At 35.3% G+C, this 24,103-nt stretch overlaps 1 protein-coding gene across 5 annotated transcripts in view; it reads right to left on the bottom strand.

Moving 5' to 3' along the window:
- LOC128996878 (potassium/sodium hyperpolarization-activated cyclic nucleotide-gated channel 2) overlaps window positions 1-15,774 on the bottom strand; it is a 378,895-nt gene extending 363,121 nt beyond the window's left edge. For 4 of the 5 annotated variants that reach the window (XM_054422396.1, XM_054422397.1, XM_054422398.1 and 1 more), the window contains exon 1: window positions 15,664-15,774. In XM_054422396.1, the coding sequence (XP_054278371.1) occupies window positions 15,664-15,710 (47 nt within the window). In that variant the 5' untranslated portion in view covers window positions 15,711-15,774. The remainder of the gene's footprint in view (window positions 1-15,663) is intronic. The other variant, XM_054422400.1, reaches the window with a different exon arrangement.
- Window positions 15,775-24,103: the final 8,329 nt, after the last annotated feature.

The raw sequence follows: 24,103 nt of genomic DNA, 5'->3' as shown, positions 1-24,103 counted from the left end.
TTCATAGCACAAACATTATAGCAAAGACGAGTATTCGTTACTAAGGGGGTTAACATATCATGTCGGATCATAGACAAATTGTTAATTAACTTTTTTAAGCTACTTAAGAAAAGGTCTACTAACATACAATACTATGAGAAAAGCTCGTTATCAAGATACTAGAGTGACTTATTTTATTGAACTTAAAGGGAAATTTTCTTTCTTCTTCGTAGAGAACCAAGTTTCGAATTTTTCGAGTCTATCATGACCGCATGGCATGGTTGAAAATCGAAATCGCAAACACTGGTTAAAACATTCATTGTAAAAAAACTATTTTGGAAATATTACCATTAAGCGTAACTTGCAAAGCCGAATTTTTAGACATTAGTAAGCACACAAATAACAATGGTGGTGCACGAAGATTAAATAGTATTTTAGCCACAACCAAATCCAACTTTTTACTACGCATGCGGTCATTTTCCACACACAAACCAAAATAACACACGGAGCTTGATGTCTACCAATAAAATCCTGTCGTCCTGTTATCAGTGATAAGGAGAGTACAGGATGGCCGTGTCGCGTGCTTTCCCGCCAGATTACACGACGCTCACGCAACTCTCCCATCCACTCCGACACTTTTGGCGGGAGATTGATCTTTTCTTTGCTTTATTTGATCTTTACTTTCCTTATTTAATGTGTTTAACTCTGTTTGGTATTTTCACAGCTGTTTCCCTTATGTAATACTTGTTATTTGAACTTCTATTATTATATTTTGCAATTGAAGTCTTCCAAGCTTATACTATAATGGGGTTTTAGTTAAGTTCATACAGTATTTATTCTTGGTTAACTAAGCAGCAATATTTTCTTCTAATCGTGGTTATGAAAGAATCTTCCTTTTTTCAATATTAGGTGTTAAAGGGTGCATATATCAGTGAATGCGTTGGTCATCATTTAAGTTTACTATCTTGTGCATTTGTTTTTAAGGTTAACTGTTTGTTTCTGATTGGTACGCAGAGTGTGTTTAAACATTTATATTTAGTATACATTGATATTTAATCGTTCCAAAAACATTTTAACCAAATAAAAAAGATATTTGTAGAAACTTTTACTGTCCGATTTGTATAAGTAAATAGTAAATAGCGCCATTTGCAATTTACCAGTGAAGTTAACAAGAAGCGATAAGAAATTACAGTTTCGGGGTTTGCAATAAGGCGATAGTTCAAATAGCACTCTTCAAAAAGCTATAAATACACACTCAGCAGGTACAGACAAATAAAACATTCAAACCATCTCAGTACTTGCTCTCGACGAAAACAATAAGTGACAATCAATAGCTAAGAATACGTGAAGGTGTAATCGGCAATGCGGTTGACTATGAGTGACATCTATCGACAGACGAGATCGATATCAAGTGATTGGATATCGATCGTATCGTCTGCCGCATTAATATTGCAGCCGACTACCGGAGTCTTTACACCCGGGGTTCATTGAGGGAGGTTACAAATTGTAAATCTAGTGTCGTTGTATTAAGCGTGAAATGTTTTGAAATCTTTCTTTTCTTTTTGCATTTTTGGTGTTAGGTTTTTTGGTGAGAGAACTATGGTCTTGTTATCATCCAACGTCTGGCAAATTGGGGGTTTTTTTTTTAGAACAGTTTCACATCAATCTTTGAGATACATTTAGTTAGATAGTACTTTGGGGGTGAAGAATACGGAAGTAATCCGGAGGGACAGGTAAACCAACAATTGCCAATACAAATACAAATTTAGCCATACAACTTTTACATTTTCTGGAAGGACTTTGCAACCTTAACTCTAACATCTGGTCAAATGTCAACCATTTCTCTTGCAATCTCGGTTTTGGTGTCGTTATTTCTTTCTCTTTTATTTTAATAGTTACGATATGGCCTCCAAGTATGATTCATAAGTCATAGCAATGTTTTTTTAGAAAAACTGCAGAGCTTGTCTGAAACACTCATGGGCCCTGATTATCAGATAAAACGCCTTTAAGTGTGTGTTTTTTGGGGGATAATAACATTACATACTACCCCATTAAGCCCCTGGCAAAAGCTACTACGAGGGTTCAACTCTACAACTTAACCTCCTCTATATTTCGACTATCATAATGAAAAGAAAGTAGATCTTTATATTTATACCTCATACATAATTAAAGCCACCCACAGTGCTCAATTATTCCACAGCTAGCCATAGTTAGTTAAAGGGTGATACTGTTGAAGAGTTCTGCTACGCTACATGTAGACATAAACCATTTATGTTAAATATTTAATCCTCTACACACACAGTTTTTTGATAAGCCCTGTATATTGCATTGAAATGCACTTGCTTCATGCAAGAAGCGTATTCTTTTTTCCATATTTAGGCATTGTTCATTCACAAAGACACCGTGAGGGGCACTTCAGTTTGGACATCTTGCGGCCGCAATAGGTTTTGTCGCCCAATATCGGCAACATTGATTGATTGTTTACCCCCATTCGCTCCCTCAAAATACCCCCGTGCCTCCCTCAAATAATCCCCCTGACCCCGTTGTCTTACGCCCGCTTCGTCTAATCTACGAATAATTGCCTTTAAACTATTACACGTAATTTAAAATGGGAAGTAGATTTTGTTTTGCATGAAGATTTTAGTCCGCTTTAGATCATTTTAGGATTACAAACTTTTCAGCTATTATAGCCGTCAAATTTACAATAGGCAAACAAATAGGATAACAATCGGCGCTAGTTAGTTTTATATATTTTAAGTTTAATTTATTGGTATGTAGCCTCCGGATTACTGTTTTATAATTTAAAATGGTGTAAAAGTAATCGTTGGACCTGCGAGAAGTCAACATCAACACTTTTTTAGAGGTTGGCGGCCTCTTTTAACCTTGCATTTGCCCGTCCACATAGACTACAGATCTGTGCGTGGAACGTATACAGCAACTATTATAATATTTATTTTTATATTTATTATATATTTATATATAATAGTCGATAAATTTCGATGAAAAATAATACATGAAAACGAACAAATTACACACGAACGGGATGAATAAAAAAACTAAGACGACGAAATAACACTGACATCAAGCTACGTGACCGGGTTGAAGTAAATGCAAAATAATGCTACTTTAAAATATTTTATTTTGTAATGCATAATCATAACTTCCAATTACGACAACTGGTCTATAACTAAATTAATTATTCATGCAGGCATGTGAAGGTGGAACAAAAAGCGGGGGAAATGTTTACTAGAATACAACTTTCATCCTTGTTAGTTGAATTGTTAAAAGTTACTACGCAAGTTCAACGTTATCAATATTGCAATCAGATGTAACAATGGCGTATACCTCTGATACTAAAAATGCAGGTTTGACATATAAATTATATTTGTCAATAATTTTTACTTAGTTCTAAATTTTTTTGATTTGTATAAACAAATTATAATCAATTAATATGTAGTAAACCAGTGAATGACCGTTCCGTATAAAGAAAATTGAAAAAATAATCTTTTTGTTTTACCTAGATTATTCAAACGGTGGTAAAAGTAACTTTGAAGCCTGGTTTGAATACCCTGTAACATCAAAAAGAAAAAACATTGATTCCATTGACATTTTGACAACAAATCCATTTATTTAAAAATATGAATTGTAAAACACCAATCAATTCCCCTACCGCTATTTCACACCATAGTTTCAGTGTCCAATTTTATGACTTCCTAATTGTTGTACATTAAATAGTTTTAAACTTATGTAGTGTTAAAAAGATAGTTGTCTAGACCTTCCTTAAGGAAATTTTGACACTGTTATCAGTAGGGAAAATATCATAGGTTTATTTTTGAACTACCACCTTTTGTTTCTAGTAGTTGCTTGAAATTGAAACTCAAGACAACATAAATATTGTAGATAAGAAAAGTGCAAACACTTTTATACCCTGAAATGCACCAAGCCTTATATTTTATGGAGTGTTGCACCAGAATATGGATCTTCTCCAAACCATTAATCTCATTCAGCCAATCCGAGAACTAAACCATAAATATTACACTTTATCTCATTTATGTATTTTTTCGTCAGCGAAGATTTTAGTTTGAAGACACCTCCTCAATTCGTTTTTTCGTGCTATTGATTTACAGTATAAATAAATGGCTTTACCTGGTAAAAACTTATAAGGCAGCGACGTATTTTTTCGGAGAAGGGGTAGATTGGAGGGGATGATCTGTGTAGCTTTCCTTGATTGAAACTCATGTTTGACTATGGTGAAATTCCTTATGGGTTGTTTCACTCATCGGTATCAATTATTTATGGCAGAGACGCACACCCGTGCATATGTTGTGCTGAAAATGAATGCAAGGTTTGAGTGAGATCTGTGTAGTTTTTATCTTGAACCAACCTGTTTCTTTATCCAGAACCGTTTACTAGGAGGCAAACAACTCAGGACAGCTTAGTCCAATTTCAGATCGTCAAAAAGCTTACTGTATGACTTTTCATTAGAACCGAATGTTTGACATTCTGATAATCAAGTGAACACTATTCCAATCTATTCGACATTGTCGGTCAGGGAGAGATACGTATAAAGTATTGCCAGTTTTTTTCCCAAACAATTGGCCTAACCGTTGTCTCCATTTGCCAAACCGTCTGATATTTCAAATCGAATGTAGAAATGAAGGTTTCAAAATTGTATTTATTCCCAAGCCTTTAATGAAATTCAATAATCACTAGAACAAATGACGGACGAGTGGACAGAGAACGTTTTTTGAAGAGATTAATTAGTTTAACCCAATCCAGATTTTCATTTTATATTTGCTAATAAATATAAGGGATGTAACAAGCCGTATTACCATTAAGCCTATAAAACAACGAAAATAATGACAATATTTATTTCTGAGACATTTCTCGACTTAGTAAACCGCTCAAAATCAGAATGGAAACGAGTTTTAACTTAAAAAGATCGTTGATGCCCTCAAATACTCCGCGTGTCTATGGTAACAGGTGAGCAAGTAGGCTATCTATAGCAACATTGACCAATAACATATATAAAACACTACAGTTTAAATTTTTAGGGGGTTACTATTTCTCAAAGATTATTTTAAAACACTGAAAAATTCTTTAATATGTTTAAGTTACCAAATGATAAGTTATGGGAGAAAAACAAATGTAGCATATTTAGCGATATCTATGAATGGATAGTATAACAATTACTAGGAATCAAAAAGATAATTTACATCAATATACCTACTTCTCCAGGATCATCAACCAGCCCTTAAACATCACTTAAATCTTCTTATAATGCACCACAGATATCACTACAGTTTATTTATCACTAAAAACAACAATAAATGTAATAAAACACATCAGTAACCGGTATGAGGTTAACTAGTAGTTTACTAATACGCACGTCATCTGTCTGCTACAACATGATCAGCACAAAAATGAAAAACGTCTAGAAACAGACATCGGTAGGAATCTTAGAATCTGTCAAAAACAATGATACCAATCTCGAACCAGTACAATCCGATTTAGTCAGTCCAAGAGCCTTCGCTGTAAACGATGTTTGTGAGTCGACGCGTAGACGGATGACACCGCTATTGCGACACTCGGAGGGCTTAGATGTGTTCCCGTGCAACATAGTTTTAAATACTACGAATTTTACACATTGAAAATTGGCACTAGTGTTTGGTGGCATTCGAGCCCTAGGTGTTGGACCAAAAATCCCAAATTGTATATAATACCATTGACTATTGGATACTGAAGTGGACTTCCCATCTATTTGGACCAGCAGTAGTCAATTATTTATTAAAAAAGAATGTAGTTGTGTAGGCCAGTCACAGAATGCGCTAGTGTCTAAAATTCTATTGTATACCTTATTTTTTGTTGCTGACCAGATTGATGGGTCATATCAGTTGCTATAACTCATCACATGTCATTCCCTAAGTTTTGTGTTATTGATAGTCAAAGATAATACTCAACCCAATCAACCCATCCTACCTATCTTGAATCTAAAAAAGTTTAATCGCATGTGAAATATTGTGGAAAGGGAGCGCTTTGAGCATCGAAAATTTCAACAAACAATCGTCTGCACAATATTTTGTACCGTGAACATTGGGAAATATTGGTCAGATCTGTTTTTGCTTCCCTAAAGTGAATACTGCTTCACGCCTTCTAGTCACGTATAACTACTATGGAAGTGAATACAATGCTGAAGTTGTATTTGTTTTGCTAGTTGTGTCACCCAAACGATATTGAGTTTTACATTAGCGGTTTCAAGCGTTAATGGATATTGCATTTAATTATAATGAACCGAAACATTGTAAAATTGTTGTTTTATTCTCTTTTGTAACTGAGGTCCGATTTCGCAAATAAGGAGAAATAACCTTTTAGCGAATTTCCTTGTAGGGAAGTAGCTATTACCGTAGTACTCATGGTAAGACCTGGACCCGGGACCGATTTACTTTTTCGTTTTGAGGTCCCTAGAGACCAAAAACACCATCCGTTCAAATTCATATATTTATTTATTTATTTATTTATATATGTGTCCGTTAGCGCGATAACTCGAGCAAAAATCATACGATTTCAATGAAATTTATTACAAATGTGTAAACCTACGTTTATTCGAATGAGTTCGCGAACCAGCATGATTGGACAATGGGAACGGGCGTTTATGGGGGGTTTTATGGGGTAAAAATGGGTTTTCCCCATTTTTGACCCTAAAAACTTAAAATTTAGTATTTTCTTTCCAAAACATTTTGTAGAGCTTAAAAAAAACAAATAATTTAGTATATTGAGGCGTTGTTATGCGCCTAATTGGTAAATTGTAAACCCTTGGTAACTACACTTAGTAACTGTAATAAACTATAAATTTAATTCTTATGTGGGGATCTAACTCTGGTTGCAGAAGTATGGTGGACTCTTATAGCAATAGCTGATAAACCCAAACAGTGTACCAAGCCTGCAAGAGAATGACTTTTGAATAGTAAATCAACAGAATATTAAGGAATAACATAGACCCAATAACAGGGATCACAATACTGTCATGAAATATTGATAATAATTTATTGTTTGAAAAATTAATTAATTTAATGACTGAAATAGATATAAGAAAAATAGTTTAAGTTTTTGAACAAGTGGACTGTATTTTGTTTTATTTACATTAAATAAATCACTTACTGTTTTTGTTAAATCTTCTTAAATGGATTACACATTTTTAATAGTTTTCTTGGCTTTATTTAAATTTTTTCTTATGGTTCTTCATTTCTGTTCATTCTGTCTTTATTTTGACTACTTCATCATAATCACAAAAGACTCAGATGTTGTTTTTAAAAGATTTAATCGTTGAAAATTTTTAGAGTAGTTAAACTGCTTGCATTCTGACAGTGTTGCCAATCTTAATAATGAAATATTATTTTTAGATACAATGTGATATAATTTAATTGACGTAGGCCTAATAACATATGATAATTTGCAATATTGAAATTAATTATAATTTAAACTTTATTACTAATAATGTGACTTGTTTGGAATAATTTAAATAATAATGAAATAAGAAAACTAATAAATACTTAACAAATACTTTAAATTGGGAACGGTAAATAATTCACCTCCTTCTTTAGGGTGAAACATATTCAAAACGTTATTAGAAACACCGTCATATGACAAATTTCATTTAACAGTATGATTCTCGAAATAAAGCAGACCAAAATTTCCCTCTTTATATTTTCCTTCTCGTTTAACCCCTTTGCGCTAGTTTACCAAAGCTACACTTCACTGTCAACAACATAGACAAGTATAATTAATAAGGTGACAAGAAGTGTATGCTAAACAACGGTGGAATTTAAACTCTTTTATCTGTACTTTCCTATTTTTAAAGTCGTGTCTTGAAAGTGGTGTCCTAAAAATAACACTTGTCTTCATTGTTTCATCAAAAGTACTCAAACAATTGGCCACGAGAGGAACCGACACAAATAAACTCTAAGTAGATATCATTTTCCAATTTGGATATAAGATTCGATTTGCCAAGTGGAAATTTGGCCTTGTAGGCTTTCTACAGGGGTGTTTAGCAATGTGTTATAACAAATTGATCCGCACCACAAGATTGTGGAAGAGTAAGTAGGTTAAACTCGCTGCTTACGCGCAAGCCCCAAACTCGTCCAAAGATACGTAGGAACGTAGGGGACTAGCAAAGGGAGATAGCATTAATAAGGTCACCGTTTTATCTCAAACCGCTTTTCTTCTTTTTCCTTCTTGTTTAACCCCTTTGCGCTATTTGTACCTGTGTGGGGTTTTATAATTGAATCCTGGGGAAATTCACCACTAAGTAAGCGGCTCTTTGGATTTTGTTAAATTATTGTTCTATATAAATTCAAATGTATTTTAAAAATTAAAATCTTACTACACATTGTAGTCTGCTGTAGAACAAAGAATAATATTACATTAAATTTTGCAAGTTTGTTTAAACCTAATTATGATAATTGTGGTTTCTTATAATATTAATAGAAAATGTTATGGCTGTTAAAGATATTAAATATAGCACTTGATTTTCCAAACTGAATTTCTTCCATAATTTCTCAACTTGTTGAGGAATTGTTCCTCTTGAACCAATGAGTAGTCCATATACTTCAAATTTAGATATTTTATATTTCTCCGAGTAATAGAGGATAGTTTTCTTATAAATATTTACTTTTTCTTCGTGGACTTCCTGTGGCTGATTTTCATTTGTCTCAAGACGAACTGTTGGGTCTATAATGAGACCGAAATCTTTCTCCTTGTCTATAACAATGATGTCACTCCGCCTCACAGAGCCAGCTTCTTCTATAATCGTGACCTCTTCATAGACCTCGTAACTTTTCTTTCTAAATTGATCAGCTATGATTTTTCTGACCGTATGGTGGCGGGTATTCCGAAGAAGACTGCTAAATGGGCACTTTCCAAGGACGTGGGCAAGAGTTTCAAGAATAAATTTCTCAGATACAGGACAATGCGTGCACTGGTTCCCGTCCCTGGATCTCCCATGAAGACAATAACGTCTCCGACCATTTTCAAGTATTGTTTCAACTCAGCTTCTGTGAGGCCACAACCTCTAGCCAATTTTTTATTGATCTTATTAAATTCTTTGAAAAGAACCACCCCATTCCCTTTGTGGAAGTTTACACCAATTTTGATACTGTAAGTCTCGTAAGGTTTCTCGCAGTATCTTGGGTTTTTATTCGATAAATTCAATACTTAAATTCATTTTTTCCAAGCAAAACCTAATTTCTTCATCAAATTGACGAATATTAAGTAAGTAGGGGTTCCCCGTTTGTTTAATACGCAACATATGTTTATATGTTGGATTGATGATTCCCACATTGATTTACATAACCAATACATTTTCATTTTTTATTGGTGCACTCAATTCGGTTCAGTCTTCAAAATGATTGTATTGGTCTGTAATTGTAAATTCAAATGGCTAAGTAAATTAAAGTAATGTATAATATATTATATCAAAGTAACAAAATGCTCTCTAGTCAGTTTAAGATAATATACTCGTATATTTCTACATTCTTCTTAAAAAGAGGGTTTCCTCCGTAACAGACGTTCTACCCGTCCTACTTAACCGATTTTTATGGCTGAGGTCTAGCCGAGGGACCAATGGCAACTAAAAAGGTAATCTGATAAGGGCTTCACATCCTAGCATTTAATTTATTTCTATTGTTTGTTTTTAAAGATCTTGGTGATGCATTTACTTACTTTTGCCACACACTTTTTACTTTTGCCACACTTCAGTATTCCATTCACACAACACAAAACCCTTAATGAAATTACGTACTTTTATTAGACACGTAATAGGTATACGCTTGAAAATACGTTGGCAGCACTTACTACGAACATAGAATCTAAGCTACGACTACGATCAGCTGATGTAGCTGTTGTAAGCTGATGCAGTTTTTCTCATTTTGTTCAACACTTGGATACATTAACATTTACATTGGATGACATTAACATTAACATTTACATTTACATTGGATAACCTAAAAACTTGTTGTATATTGTTTGAAAGACTAATTATTTCTATGCTTTAAAGTAATTGTGGGAAAAAAATAATGTGTAAAATAAAATGTAAAATAACTACATTGTTGTGTGTAACACGGGCGCAAATTACCTTTGCTGCACTCGATAATCTTTCCACGCTCGCCTGCGGTAAACATTTCTCTCCCCACTTCGAACACTAGATACACAAATAACTATTGTTAAATGGCGAATCGACATATTAAACATGGGAGTTTTCAAACATCTTACAAGTTTTACGATAAACACCGATATTGGAACAGATATGTTCTTTTTTAATATCCGTGGCAATCATATCTATAAAAGAGGAACTATGTATGTGTGTGTGTATGTATATACGTTATGGACTCCGAAACCGCTCGACAGATTGTTAAGGATGGTTCGAGTGAAGTTTGGTGCAGATCTGTCAAAAGGGCTCTGCCCCAGAGGGTTTTAAGTGGGCCAATGTCAGACTTTTTGATCTACAATGTTTACAAATAAATATAATTTAAAAGCAGATGTTTACTTTCACCAACTGTTTTGTAGGTTTGAATGATTACAACATTCTGTATTAGCATTAGTCATGATTTGAAATAGTGCCACAGTGTTTCTACAGAGTGCAGCACAGAAAACTATTTTACTTTTGAACACGTCCAAATGTATTAAACCCCAATCTCTAATGTTAAATATTAAAACATAAAAACCTTTATCAAAGTATTATAAACAATAAAAGGGATGACTTTTTTAAAATTTATAACAACAGCTAATATGCAAACAAAAGGTGAGTGAGCGTAGCGAACGAACATCAACCTGGAGGCGAGTTAGCGTAGCGAACGAGCTAACCTGAAAACAAGTGAGCGCAGCGAACGAGCTCCAACCTAAAAGTGAGTGAGCGAAGCGAACGAACATCAACCGGGACGTGATTGAGCCATGCGAATACTTATGAAGTTAAACGGGGCAAAGCCCGTGGGTACAGCTAGTTAACATATAATAATTGTATGGATTCCCTTACATTCAAAGTCAAATATATCATTAGTTAAGATATTTCACACATTAATTTACACAAAGAGATAAAGATTATTGAGTAACATTAATAGCCAAGTAACCCACGCAAATTTCAACTAAATACTCAAATTTTAGTGAGTCAAGTGAGGGAAACTTTAAACGATTAAAACTAAATAAAATACAAGTGTGGCTAAAAAATCTTCCTTTAATAACAGAGCTAATCGTAGATCTAAGCATGTGATGGGTCTTTGAAGCCCATATTTGTGTTATTCAGACCGATCAATTCTCCAGAAAAAGAAGACCACTTCACTTATTGACATTTTGCTACATAGTTTGAAAGATTTGTCTACACCAACAAGGCTGATTGTGCGTCACCTTTTTACTTATTAAAGCTCCATCTAGTTGCTCCGTGTCATAGGAGTCCGTTGCTTTTGGGTTATCATTGGTTCCGAGTTTGTAGCTTTTAAAATCTCAATGGTGAATCCAACCATACCGAGAAGAAACCCGGGCTTCCGTCAATTGAAGGTTGTACATATGTGTTGATTTACGATGTCTGAACTGTCTAAACACTCCAAACCGTTGTAAATATGACATTCTGGAGTGGTTCTGATTACGTTTGTAGTCCTGCGATGAGATACTATTATTGCCCTCTTAAGAAACGTTGGTATAAAAAAACATTCCAATCTTGTAACGAATCTCCATCTCATGATATTCAACCATCCCTGAAATAAAAGTCGGCTTCCAGCAACTAAGAGGTTGTTTGAAGTAGTGGTTCTTTGACCGTGGACCTTAACCGTCAAAGAAAAAATAAGACGGATAGGTAGCTGTAGGGTGGTGCGATTTTATTAGGCATACAACTTAAATAGGTAAATTTAATGTCAACAACCTGTTCCAAACCTGAGAAGAAACTGTCGATGGTAAATAACTATTCCTAAGAGAAAATTCTACTTAGGCAAATCAACTAGAAAAATTATTCGTAGTTGAGACTTATTGACAAACTAAAAAGATAGTCGTGGATGGTTTGAGGTGGACATGATCTGATAGCACTCCTAAATCGAAACTTGGGGTTCTTAGTGGAGTGATATTGCAATGAACTGATCGCCAAGGGAGAAGGACTGACATTAGAGTACCACTAATTGCTCTCAAGGCCACATAGGAGTGAAGATTCCACGGCAATATTATAATTCAATTTATCACTTTATCACACCTATGCTTCTTGCTTTTGTTTGTGGTTCTCCAAGCACTTGACCAATCAATTTCTTCCCACCCTTGATAGTATCACTAGTGTAACAGAACAAACTAAATATTCTTGGAGCTTTAGATTTGTCGAAACAGGTAACAACACTGACTAACAACACTTGGTAAAAATTCAATAAATGGCCTTTAGCAAGCCATACACTACCCATTATTATTATTATCACATTACCCATTATTGATTATTGCTCCAATGTTACGAAGAAACTTTCGTAATCGTTTCAAATCAATCATGGCAATCATTGATTTAACAAGTATTGTCAAATATAGGTTGTTAGCTTTAAAGTAAACGTGTACAATACGATTAATAGGTTCTAAAACCTCTTAAAATGTGTTAGTAATAATAATTAATTTTTTATCACATTGACCAAGATTGACTTAATTTTTATCCAACAGTTAAAACTTTGGACCTTGGTATTTGGTCATTTTGACTGGAAGGTAACATGTATTATCAGAGACTTTTCAAGCATTATAAAAACAGAATATTTCTTTTAAAAATGTCATCATCCATCGTGATATATCTTTAATTTCAATCAAATCCTTTAAATTACACAAAAACATGATACTATACAGGTAATTATCCAACTGAATAGATAAATTGAGAACATTTAAAATTATAACAAATTCAACCAATCGAATAATTAATTCAGCCTATGGCAAAGATTTGATTTTAAATCGTTTAGTGGAGAATTTGCTTTGTTAATCTGTTGAGGGAAGTGTGTGTTTAGCAAACCGTGACTCGATCAAACAAACTGGATTAGGAAACCTCACATGATCATCACTGCACTCACCTTAGGTGACATGCAGTTTAAAGGAACGTGATTCAAGCAACGGCGTCTTGCAACGGTTGCAAAAAACTGATCCATGAACTCACCTTAGGTGACATGCAGTTTAAAGGAACGTGATTCAAGCAACGGTGTCTTGCAACGGTTGCAAAAACTGATCCATAAACTCACCTTTGGTCACATGCAGTTTAAAGGAACGTGATTCAAGCAACGGCGTCTTGCAACGGTTGCAAAAACTGATCCATGAACACATGAACTCACCTTAGGTGACATGCAGTTTAAAGGAACGTGATTCAAGCAACGGTGTCTTGCAACGGTTGCAAAAACTTATCCATGAACACATGAACTCACCTTAGGTGACATGCAGTTTAAAGGAACGTGATTCAAGCAACGGCGTCTTGCAACGGTTGCAAAAACTGATCCATGAACACATGAACTCACCTTAGGTGACATGCAGTTTAAAGGAACGTGATTCAAGCAACGGCGTCTTGCAACGGTTGCAAAAACTGATCCATGAACACATGAACTCACCTTAGGTGACATGCAGTTTAAAGGAGCGTGATTCAAGCAACGGCGTCTTGCAACGGTTGAAAAAACTAATCCATGAACACATGAACTCACCTCAAGGTGGCATGCAGTTTATAGGAACGTGATTCAAGCAACGGCATCTTGCAGCGGTTGCAAAAACTGATCACCATTGCCAATGCAACACTTTAAGGACATGTTAACTTTTGAATCTAAATAACAATACGTTAACCTATCCAACAACCGAATTATTAATAGGGACTTTTTAACACTTTTCATTGAAATGGCAACCATATAAAGTAGGTATTTTAAGCCAAGTATGAATGGATTACCATCGTTGTGGCAAAGTTCGCAAAAAATGAGTAAGCAGCTATTACCGTAGGTCCCATGGCTCATGGTGGTATGGTCTTGTGGTAAGACTTGGGTCTAGGGCCGATTTACTTTTTCGTTTTGATGTCCCTAGAGGCAAAAACAAAAACCCAATCAAATTCATACATAATGTGTGTGTGTGTGTGTGTCCGATAGCACGAAAACACGAGTTAAAGTCATTCGATTTTGATGAATTGCTGTACAAACATGTAAACCTACGTTTCGAGTACACGAACCAGCATGATCGGATGATGGGAACAGGGTTTTCTCATTTTCACCCTCAACACATAAAACTTCCCAATTTCTCTCCAAACCATTTTGAAGAGCAAAAAATTCAATAATTTAATATGTTTAAGTGTTTTTGTAAGGCTATTGGTTACAGATAAAATTTAAAGAATTGTAAATATAAAATATCCATGTTATTTATTATGAAGAATTAGTAAGCTGTTGTAGTTTGCTTGTCTATGGTTTTTTTTTTAACTTGGCAGATTTATTTATTTTATACTAAAAGCTGTTGGTATTTTACTAAAAGCACACTTCATTCCCCTCAATGTAGCAGCAAACCTAGGTACTCTTTAAACCTATAATGTTATTTAAATAGATTTAAATGAAAATCCGACGAGGTAAATGGAAACGCTAAGTCTGTAGGATTGCTGTGGTAGGGGGTTTAGAATGTACGAGTTCTAAAAAAAACACAGTGAATACTCTACAAATTCGATGTTGGAAACAGCAGACAAATATTAAGAAGGGTGTTATTTGGTTTGTTCAGTCTGGATCGTCTGATCAATAGGTCTCCTCACCAACTATCAGCAAACCTAACCTCTAACGACCTCTAGAGTCTAGACCAGCCGTAAACTTGTAAACTTACATAGTACAAGGCTAAGGCACGATTTTGCAAAACAACTTGACGACGTTGAGAATATGTAGAACATATTAATAGTCTGCAGGGACTGTCTCAATCGATAGAGCCTAGCGCGCGATGGACGTTCCTAACCTAAAAGGGGCCGTTCAACGATTAGCGTCGTCGTATGAGATGGTTTTGTATTTTTCGTCAACTAATAAGTTTATCGGTTGTATACGATTGCCTGCACATTTAAATAACAAATAGTTTTTTAGTGAAAATTTGATTCTTTTCCTTGTCAATAGTCTATAAAGATTATATTACAATTTTGTTCAGACAATTTTGTACCCTACAAAAAAATAGGCCTAAGCAACGTTTTAAAACCTCTACATTAAAAAGTGCTGATTGAGTTTACAAAAATAAGATTTCAAACACAGATTGTAGGTGAATAATTCTGAATTCTGGATAAACTCACAAATTGTGTATTAAATAATGACACACTGAGGTGTCATAATTTTTATTCACTAGCGAAGATGGATCTTCAAAAGTAATTTTTCCTACCTAACTTCTGACAATCTGTTTTACATGGGTTCTCTCATAATTGCACTCGAGATTCCTTAAAGGGTTGAGGGAGATTAACTGTGTGTGTCCGTTGAAACCGGTGCTTGGTTTCATCGTGATTCCCTTTTATGTCGTTTGGCTTTTCAAGGATTTAATGATGAAATTGTCATTTTATGTGACCAAAGGATGGTGAAATTCCCTCCTAAGATCGTTCACAACTTTGCAGAGAACTTTTCAGCGGCGGGACAATGGACCAGCTTTTCATAACGATGGCCAGGGTATTGTTTAACGTCACATTACCCTTTTTCTCTCTGCATTCCCTCTACTTACCCCGAGGTTGACACGGAGACCCTGCGCCGCTGGTTTCTCGCCGCCATAGTCGTCGTATGACGGGGAAGGGGCGCATCGCAGAAGTCACATCACCCGCGCACTTCACTCACTCACTCGCGAGTGGGCCGCGGACCGTTTCACCGAACGCTCGCAGCGCTGTGTGGCCACCCGGCGAACTAACCTGGCCCACCCTGCCGACGCCGACGGGCATCAGCTGCTAGAAGAGGTGAAGTGGGGACACGTCGTCTGTAGCGAATTGGTCTAATTTAATGATATTTGGCGATTTACAGGATACCGTAACTTCATGATTAGGCACTTTTAAATGAAATTTAGTAAATTCCAGAAAGTGGCCAACCCAAAATGGATTATTAGTAGCTGGAATTTATGCTGTAACAGTGGTTATAATGTTCACCTGTCATCAGAAGGTCGCCTGTCCAATCCTTAAATTCGCTAAAAGGCAGTAATCAGGGGCGGCTCCAGGAAAAATCTTTTGGGTAGGCCTGACAAGGATCAAGAAGGAGTTTGATCGGGGGACAAGAGGTTATAGCTACCTGGCCCTGCCCTCTGGAGCCGCCCCTGGTAGTAATACAGTTTATAAGGTTTGGATTTTAAACTGAGCCTAGGTGCCCTTGATAAAGTTATCAAACAGGGCTATAATAAATTAACATGGATAAAGAATCACAGTGGGTTCAATTATCAATCAATCAATCAATTATGGTATCAGTTTATTGAGATGGGGACGCCACCTAGGTACATTTTAACCCAAATATGAGTGAAGGATGAGAGTAGAGTGGTGTGAGATGATCTGTGTAGCTTTGTTACTGACTAAGATCAGCTGTTCATCAATCTGGATAATTTAAGCCCAAAATGAACAGGAACAGCTGGGTCCATTTTCAAACCAACCAAAATCTACAATCTTTTCTTAGGCCCCGGCCACACGAGGCGAAGTTAAGCCGCGCGGCTTATCTTCGCGCGAAGTGCCTGGCCACACGGGGCGGATGAACCGCTTCCTGTTGGGTTTTCCCAGTATCAGTACTCTATTAAAACATAGTTCAGTTCACTCATTTTAGTCATGGACGAAACAAGTATGTTATAGTCCTCGCCACCCTAACTTGAGGCAGCCCAAGGCCGCACGCCATATATCTAGTGCGGCCTTGGGCAGCCTCAAGTTAGGGTGGCGAGGACTATAGTTTGAGCATTAGAAGTGTGTGGTGATCTGGAACCAAATGTTAACAGAAATGATTGGGTGCATCCCTTCATAACAGAGAAAACCATTTGTGTTCCAAACCATTTACGAGCACATGCGAAACCATAGTTCCGAGTTTTTTGGTCATTACCGTGTGTTTGTATCATCTTTGACCAGTTCAATAAGCTTGTCTGTATCAAATGTACTTTTTGTTATTAGTTTTAAGCAGTATGTACTGAGGAACGCTTGCTAAATAAAGGCATTTTTATTTATTTATTTAAATATTGTTTAAACACCACACAACCGGTAACAAACACACAAAACAAACTCAAAAACCACTGGTAATGTCCGAAGAATATCTCCAATAAGCGCGGCTGCCGCGCGGTCGAACCGTATCGTGTGGCCACTCTCATAAGACTACGTGTGTCATCCCCTCCAACGCGGCTTAACTTCGCGCGGTCGAAGGACGACATGGCGCGGCTCAACCGTACATGCGGCAAAACTTCGCCTCGTGTGGCCACTATCATTTTGATTCAATGTGTTGTCGGTCCCCTTAACTTCGCGCGGTTAAACCACCTCGTGGGGCCGGGGCCTTAGGATCAAACCAGGAACCTTTTTGATTGATAGGTGAGCACTTTGATAGGCACTCAGCTATCCAGCCAGTTTAAGCTTTGGCTATGGATAGAGCTCCAATATAAAAAGACTCGATGTTTTTAGTTAATAACAAACAGGGGTAGCTCCAGAGGGCAGATTCTCTAGAGGAAGACATAGAGGGGGTTTTCAGTTAACCCTCTCTTTTTAATAAATATTTAGTAACATTTATTGATTAAAGGTGGACGTAACAGACTTAGGGTAAGTACCTGTTTATTAATATCAAATTAGTTACAAATTAATAATCAAAAAAAAATTTTTACTTTCTGCACAGATATTATCTATTTCCATCTACTCTCTATTACCCTGCATGTATACTAACCACAACAACATGAACTACTTGGAAGGACAGAGTTAAACAGTTCCATACAATTGCTATTTTTACTGTAGGTGTTGTGAATAAAATGTATAGTTTATTTATTATTATAATGTTTTAAATGGTTGGTTGGTTGGTACACCTGCGAGTGTAGCTTTTAGTCTTTATTCATTATCCTAGCTCTCTCTTAAACATGGCTCCTTGTATGTAACTTTGTACCTACGTTATAAATTATAATAAACTAGTGTACGTGTTGCTCGAAATCGAGCAATTGCAAAGAAGTACAGGGGCCCATCTAAATATATAAAAGGCAAAGCCCTCACTGACACACACACTCACTCACTCACTCATCACTAATTCTCCCACTTCCCATTTACCTAGGAGGCTGAAATTTGGTACACCGATTCCTTAGGCATTAAATAGGAAAACTAAGTTGTTTTTATTCTGATCGGACTCTCGGGCTCCGCCCCAGTGGCTCTGGAGTTTCCCATGTTAACCTTATGATTTTTCATATTTAAAAGGAATTAATGAATCTTATCAGCTGTTTCAATTAAACAAGTAGGTTCTGTTCTATGATGTTCAATAGCTTTAAAGTTACAAGGATTGCCAACAGGGTGCAGCACTATTATTATTTTTTTTAAACAGCTAATTTGCAACCTAAAGGTGAGTGAGCGTAGCGAACGAGCTAACCTGAAGGCAAGTGAGCGCAGCGAACGAGCTCCAACCTAAAGGTGAGTGAGCATAGCGAACGCACTTCAACCAGGACGTGATTGAGCCATGCGAACGAGCTCATCTTGAAAATTAAGAAGTTAAACGGGGCAAAGCCCGCGGGTACAGCTAGTTTCATAATAAAGTACAAACTAATATTATTAGTGTAATCAGCTGATTGCCCAATGCAAATCTAATGGAAATCACAAGTTACAAGTTGTAACTTGTAACTTATGTAGTTTATTATGAAATGGACCCCAGGAGTTATTTATAAACAAATAACTTGTTTAAAAACTAATAAAAGTAATAATTTCTGATAATTTTAAAAGAGTCAATTAAATTATTAACTAATGGAAATACTCACAATTTACATAACAGTCCTATTCCAGTTTAAAGCATAAATTTATAACAATCAAACTGCCCATGGATGAGAAAAGGTAAGCTTACAATTTAAGTCAACGTAAAAAGGCTGTCAGCTTTTATAAAGTACCGTACCTAAATTATTTAGCCAATTTGTAGGCAATAAGGTGTTGAATACGTTAAACTCTACAGGACAGAGTTAGGCAAAACTGGCAGAACTCTGAAATGGTGTTATTTATCATAGGCTTACTCATATGCCAAATCCTTAAAATAAAAGTTCTATAATTATAACATCATTAAACACAAACCAACATCCAAAACTATACACATTTTTAATACAACATAAATAATTTACACATTGACTGTTTGTAGGGTATAGGAACTTTGGAAATCAAAGGCGAAAAGCCCAGATAAATTTGTTGAGACCAAAACGCTGATATAAAGTATTAAGAGTTCTCCTTTATGAAATTCTATCATAACATAATATCTTGCCATCCGTTTTTTTTTTTTTTTTATAAAAAACAAGTTTATTAAAAAATAAGTTTCTAAAGATAAAACATTGTAACCATCAAGTTAAAGGCTTTAAAACACATCTATTACTATTTTTTGTATCAATCCGCCATGCTTTTGATTTTCAGGAAGTACCGGTACCTACTATAACCATTTAGCCACCTAGCAATAGCATCTGTAAGATAATTAAGTACAGTAATCAACTTATACATTTTGGCATATTCATATTCTAATTTACGGTACTCTAAAACTAATATTCACCTTTTTCCCACCAGGCAAGATATAGGGGAGAGCGGGGCTATACCGTACACATAAGGGAGATTCGTATTTACATCGCAAATTACGAAGTAAAAGTAATGTAAACACAAGCAATATATAATTTAATTATTTGGCTACTGATTGTATATAAACATTTTGGAACTATTGCATTTTTTACATGTAAAAATTGGTGATTAAAAAAAAGTTACATTGTACGAAATAGCCGCAGGGGTTGGGGCTATTCCGTACAGTAAAAAAGGGGCTATACCGTACAGTTCAAAAATAATTTGTTTAGGTTAGTAAAATAATAGTACTGCGACAAATTATTATACAAACACTTTTTATTACTATATAAAGGTTGTAGTTAAGAAACAGTGTATTACAATTTTAACATTTTAGAAGAAATTACATTTCAAAAATCAAACTTCATGAAAAACATGAAGTTTATGAAAAAGTTATAAAATTTCATCCCAAAATTAAAAGAAAGAAGAAAAAGTCCACAAATGTAGCATTGCAAATGTCCATGCAGCACTGCATGCTGAATGGACCCACCCTGAACATGAGCAGCACCCTGTACCAGAGCTGTACGGTTTAGCCCCAATCTGTACCTCGTGGGAATTTATAAACATAAACTCAAATTCGATCACTTAACCAATCATCGCTAATAACCAAAAGAGAGCTTAAGGGATGTAGTTTATTATGATCTCACAGTTAATTGACTACGTTAAAAGCTACTTCACTAACTTTTTATTTAGTACTGGACGAAAATTAGAAGCAAATGAGTAGAAACATGTTTTTTACTGAAACATTGAAACTAGCACACATAGCAAAACGACGCAGATACTATAAACTTGCGCATTCTGCTGCTAGATAGCAGCACTTGTCTGGATCACCTAGCTTGAATTCTAGGCCAAAAAAGTGGGTGTACGGTTTAGCCTCGCTGTACGGTTTAGCCCCGCTCTCCCCTACACGAACATGAACATGAAACAAGATCAAACTAAATATTCCACAGCACCGTATTATGAAAAGTTTAAAAACCAAATTTATATGGTTTTATTCAACTTAAAATTCTGCTACATTACAGAGAATTAACATAAAACTAAACATTTCATACATAAACAAAAAACAATCTTAAACAGCTTAAACAGCTGATGATATTAGACAGTTCAACAGTCTTAGCCTAAATTTATTATTTTTTTTTCGGTAGTATATCACATTATCCAAAATCGGATGATCCAAAGTTTATATTGCCGATCGGTTGATCCAAAATCGCAAGATCCAACGCTTAAATTGCAGATTGGATGATCCAGCCAACTATAACTGCAATAGGCATTTTATACTTCTATACAAACCCCTACCTACACACTCCTCTGTATAGGCTCATGCCACCTGGTAATAAATATTTTCAACACTTTTTTCTTTTCAAACAAGTTGGTTTTCAAAATTATTTTTGGTATTACAATTAATGGTTGCAGTTCAGTATTAAATTCAGTTTAAAAGAAATTGTTTGTGGAGCTACTGGTACAATCGCTATTGATGTCATGAAGACGACGCATCCCTATCACCGCAGGCACTCACACACTGACTGGTGTCGCGCCCATACGCACCCTACCACTACTAACTATAATAAACATTTAATTTGTCTTTTTAAATAACTCTGTTAAATAACCAGTTCTTGTACCCCTCTAATATGTATCAAGTCTGAGTGAGACATTTGTTCCATCACCTACACCTCTCTCCGACGGCTGCTACCATCCTACCTCTCGATGATACCACTCTCGGACCTTGCACACTTCGGACATCCCATCCCTGGACACCACTAAGGCCTCCAAGACATCCGTATATAGGTATTGGTAGCTTTATAATCTCCTTAGTTTGATTTTATTGTCTACATGCATATATAAATTTAAATTGCCTTAAGCGCTATTACCAAACAGTTGCTATAAACATAGCTAAAGTTTCAGAGAAATTTGATCTAGAAATCCATTACTCTAGAGTAGCCTATGGTTGTAGAGGCTTACTTAATTGATAGTTAATTACAACTCTGTTGGTTGGAAATTGGTTCTTATGGTTTAGTGGTAAATTGTAAAACGTTGAACTCCTATTCGTTTATTTATATTTAGCTTATTATTTGTAAATATTAAATAACAGCTTAATAGAGAGACATAACTTAATAGAGTATATGCAGTAGGCCTACCAGTAGGTAAGTAAAACTCACACACTATTGTTTTTATGGAGTGAATGAAAAATTGCTCAAAACCTCTGTAAAAAAAATTAATTAGCTTAAATATAATGGTGACATTTTGTATTTAAAAGTTTAATTTGACTGCATTTGAAAAAGAGGAGCTAAGAACTGACAAAAAATATTTTTAAGAGCTATAAGGAACTGAATCAGGTTTTAATCTAATAAAAAAACTACCACAAAATATTTTATAACATTATATTTCACAAAAATTAGCTACCGTGCGTGCGGTACATTACATCCAAATATCCTGTCTGAAAAAAACACACTTGCCTATCTGAAAATTATTTAAAATAAATAATGGCTTGAATAGCCTGTACAGATTTATCTACAGTAGCTAGGTTAAAGAACAATGGTGTCTTACTGTTATAAGTCTAAGTTGCTAAGTTACTTCTGTTTTTGTTTTCGCTTATTCTTTTTTTGAAGAGTAGAAGAATTAAGGGATTCTTTAGATTCCACTTGCTGGACTTGATCTTTTCTTTGGCACAATGGTTTTGATTGAGGAAACGAAAACATTTTTAAAAGAATTAAGATCAAATATAGCCCCATAGCAATTGCTAAGGGCTTAAGGAGCAAATTGAATTGAGAAAATTTGTACATGACTTTAAAATGTATTACATGTCCTTCAACAAGATTATATTTCTTAAACACTATCACTTCTCTGCAAGTCACATCAAAATAATAGCAAAACTTGGCTTCTGTTCTGTTTTCTATTTGAAAGTTGGGTTGTGGTATGGAGATTAATTGAGCCCTTTCTGGTAGAATAATGTTTACTTCTAATTCGTTGATAATCATATCATCAAATAGCTTATCAATCAGCGGAAATCTTAGCTCGTAGTAATCAAGACCATTTTCAGATACAAATTCACTTATCGGTAGAGTGTAGCCCATTTCATACTGTGTTTTCCATCCACCATACAGAATATGTCTTGGTTTTAGTGACACGACGACACCTTTAGGGTCTTGGTAGTCAACTTGAAAACTGGTAATCAAGCCGATATCATCTTTGACGTATATATCATCAGCATATTCAGGCAAAACTGATTGAATTTTTTCTATACTAGTATCTTGTGAGATAGATTTTTTGTTGAAGCTGAATTTGCGCTCAAATGGGCCTTTGAGTTTCGGTCCAGAATGATATAGTTTAACCTGGTCCCAAACCGATACAAACCCCCAATGGGAAAGCTTAACATATCGTTTCACCTTTTCAGCCACAATAAATGGTGAGTTATTTTCATAATGGAATACAGATTGGGTATTTTCAAATGGTTTCACATTGTAAAATGGTCCATATCTCAAACCGTATTCAGAATTGTTAGCAAGTTTATAATTAGCTCCATCAATTTGGGCAGCTTTGGCAGTTCCCATGTATAAATATGTACTTTGGACATGGGTAAAATACATGGAGTGATGGTAGATATTGAATGCAAATAATACCATGTGTTTTTCATTTTGCTTCACACTTTTAGGGTAGGACTTCAGATGGTTGGTAATTATCATGGATACCATAAAAGCTGTCGTTTCTCCTGAGTGAAGAGGCTTCGGAAATGAAATTGTGTAGATAAATTGTTCTTTGCCTGAATTACCAATTTTTGAAGTTTTCTTGTTAATGTCTAAGTGGTTATTTTTACCTTCATCTGTAGCTTCTATAAAGGACAAATGGTCAATGAAGTCAGTGTCAACAATGTAATCATAGGTATTGAGAGGATATGTATTGTTATTTATTACCTTAATATTAGAGTTGATGATTACTAGCTGAGTTGCGATGTCAATATATCTAACCACCATCAAATTTTCTAATCCAGATGAGGCTGATGCAACATGTAACAGAACTAAAATTGTTAGTATTTTGTTCAAACACATCATTGTTTCTTTATTTACAAAGAATAAAAATGACTGCACAACAGTATTGTTTAGCTATGGTGAGTTTTCCTGTAGATAATATTATTATAACATAGTTAGTTTTAAAAGAATTCAAACGAATATCAGTAAAACGACAACACACAACACAACAGCAACAGCTAACTAAACGCACAGCTGGTTTATGTTGTGATTGTTGCTTAATACAGGTTGGGCAACAATAGAATTATTTGACTCGAGTTAAGGCCCTATGATATATATATACAATATATTATACAGATGATACATATATTTTGCTTTAGTTAGCCGTGATGATAGGAACGAAAGACAAATTATTTAGCTAAGAGAT

The sequence above is a fragment of the Macrosteles quadrilineatus genome, unplaced genomic scaffold, assembly GCF_028750875.1.
Source record: "Macrosteles quadrilineatus isolate MER2022 unplaced genomic scaffold, UCM_ALF_1.0 Scaffold_6__1_contigs__length_79288215, whole genome shotgun sequence".
Taxonomy (NCBI): domain Eukaryota; kingdom Metazoa; phylum Arthropoda; class Insecta; order Hemiptera; family Cicadellidae; genus Macrosteles; species Macrosteles quadrilineatus.
This window is presented reverse-complemented; position numbering and strand designations above follow the sequence as displayed.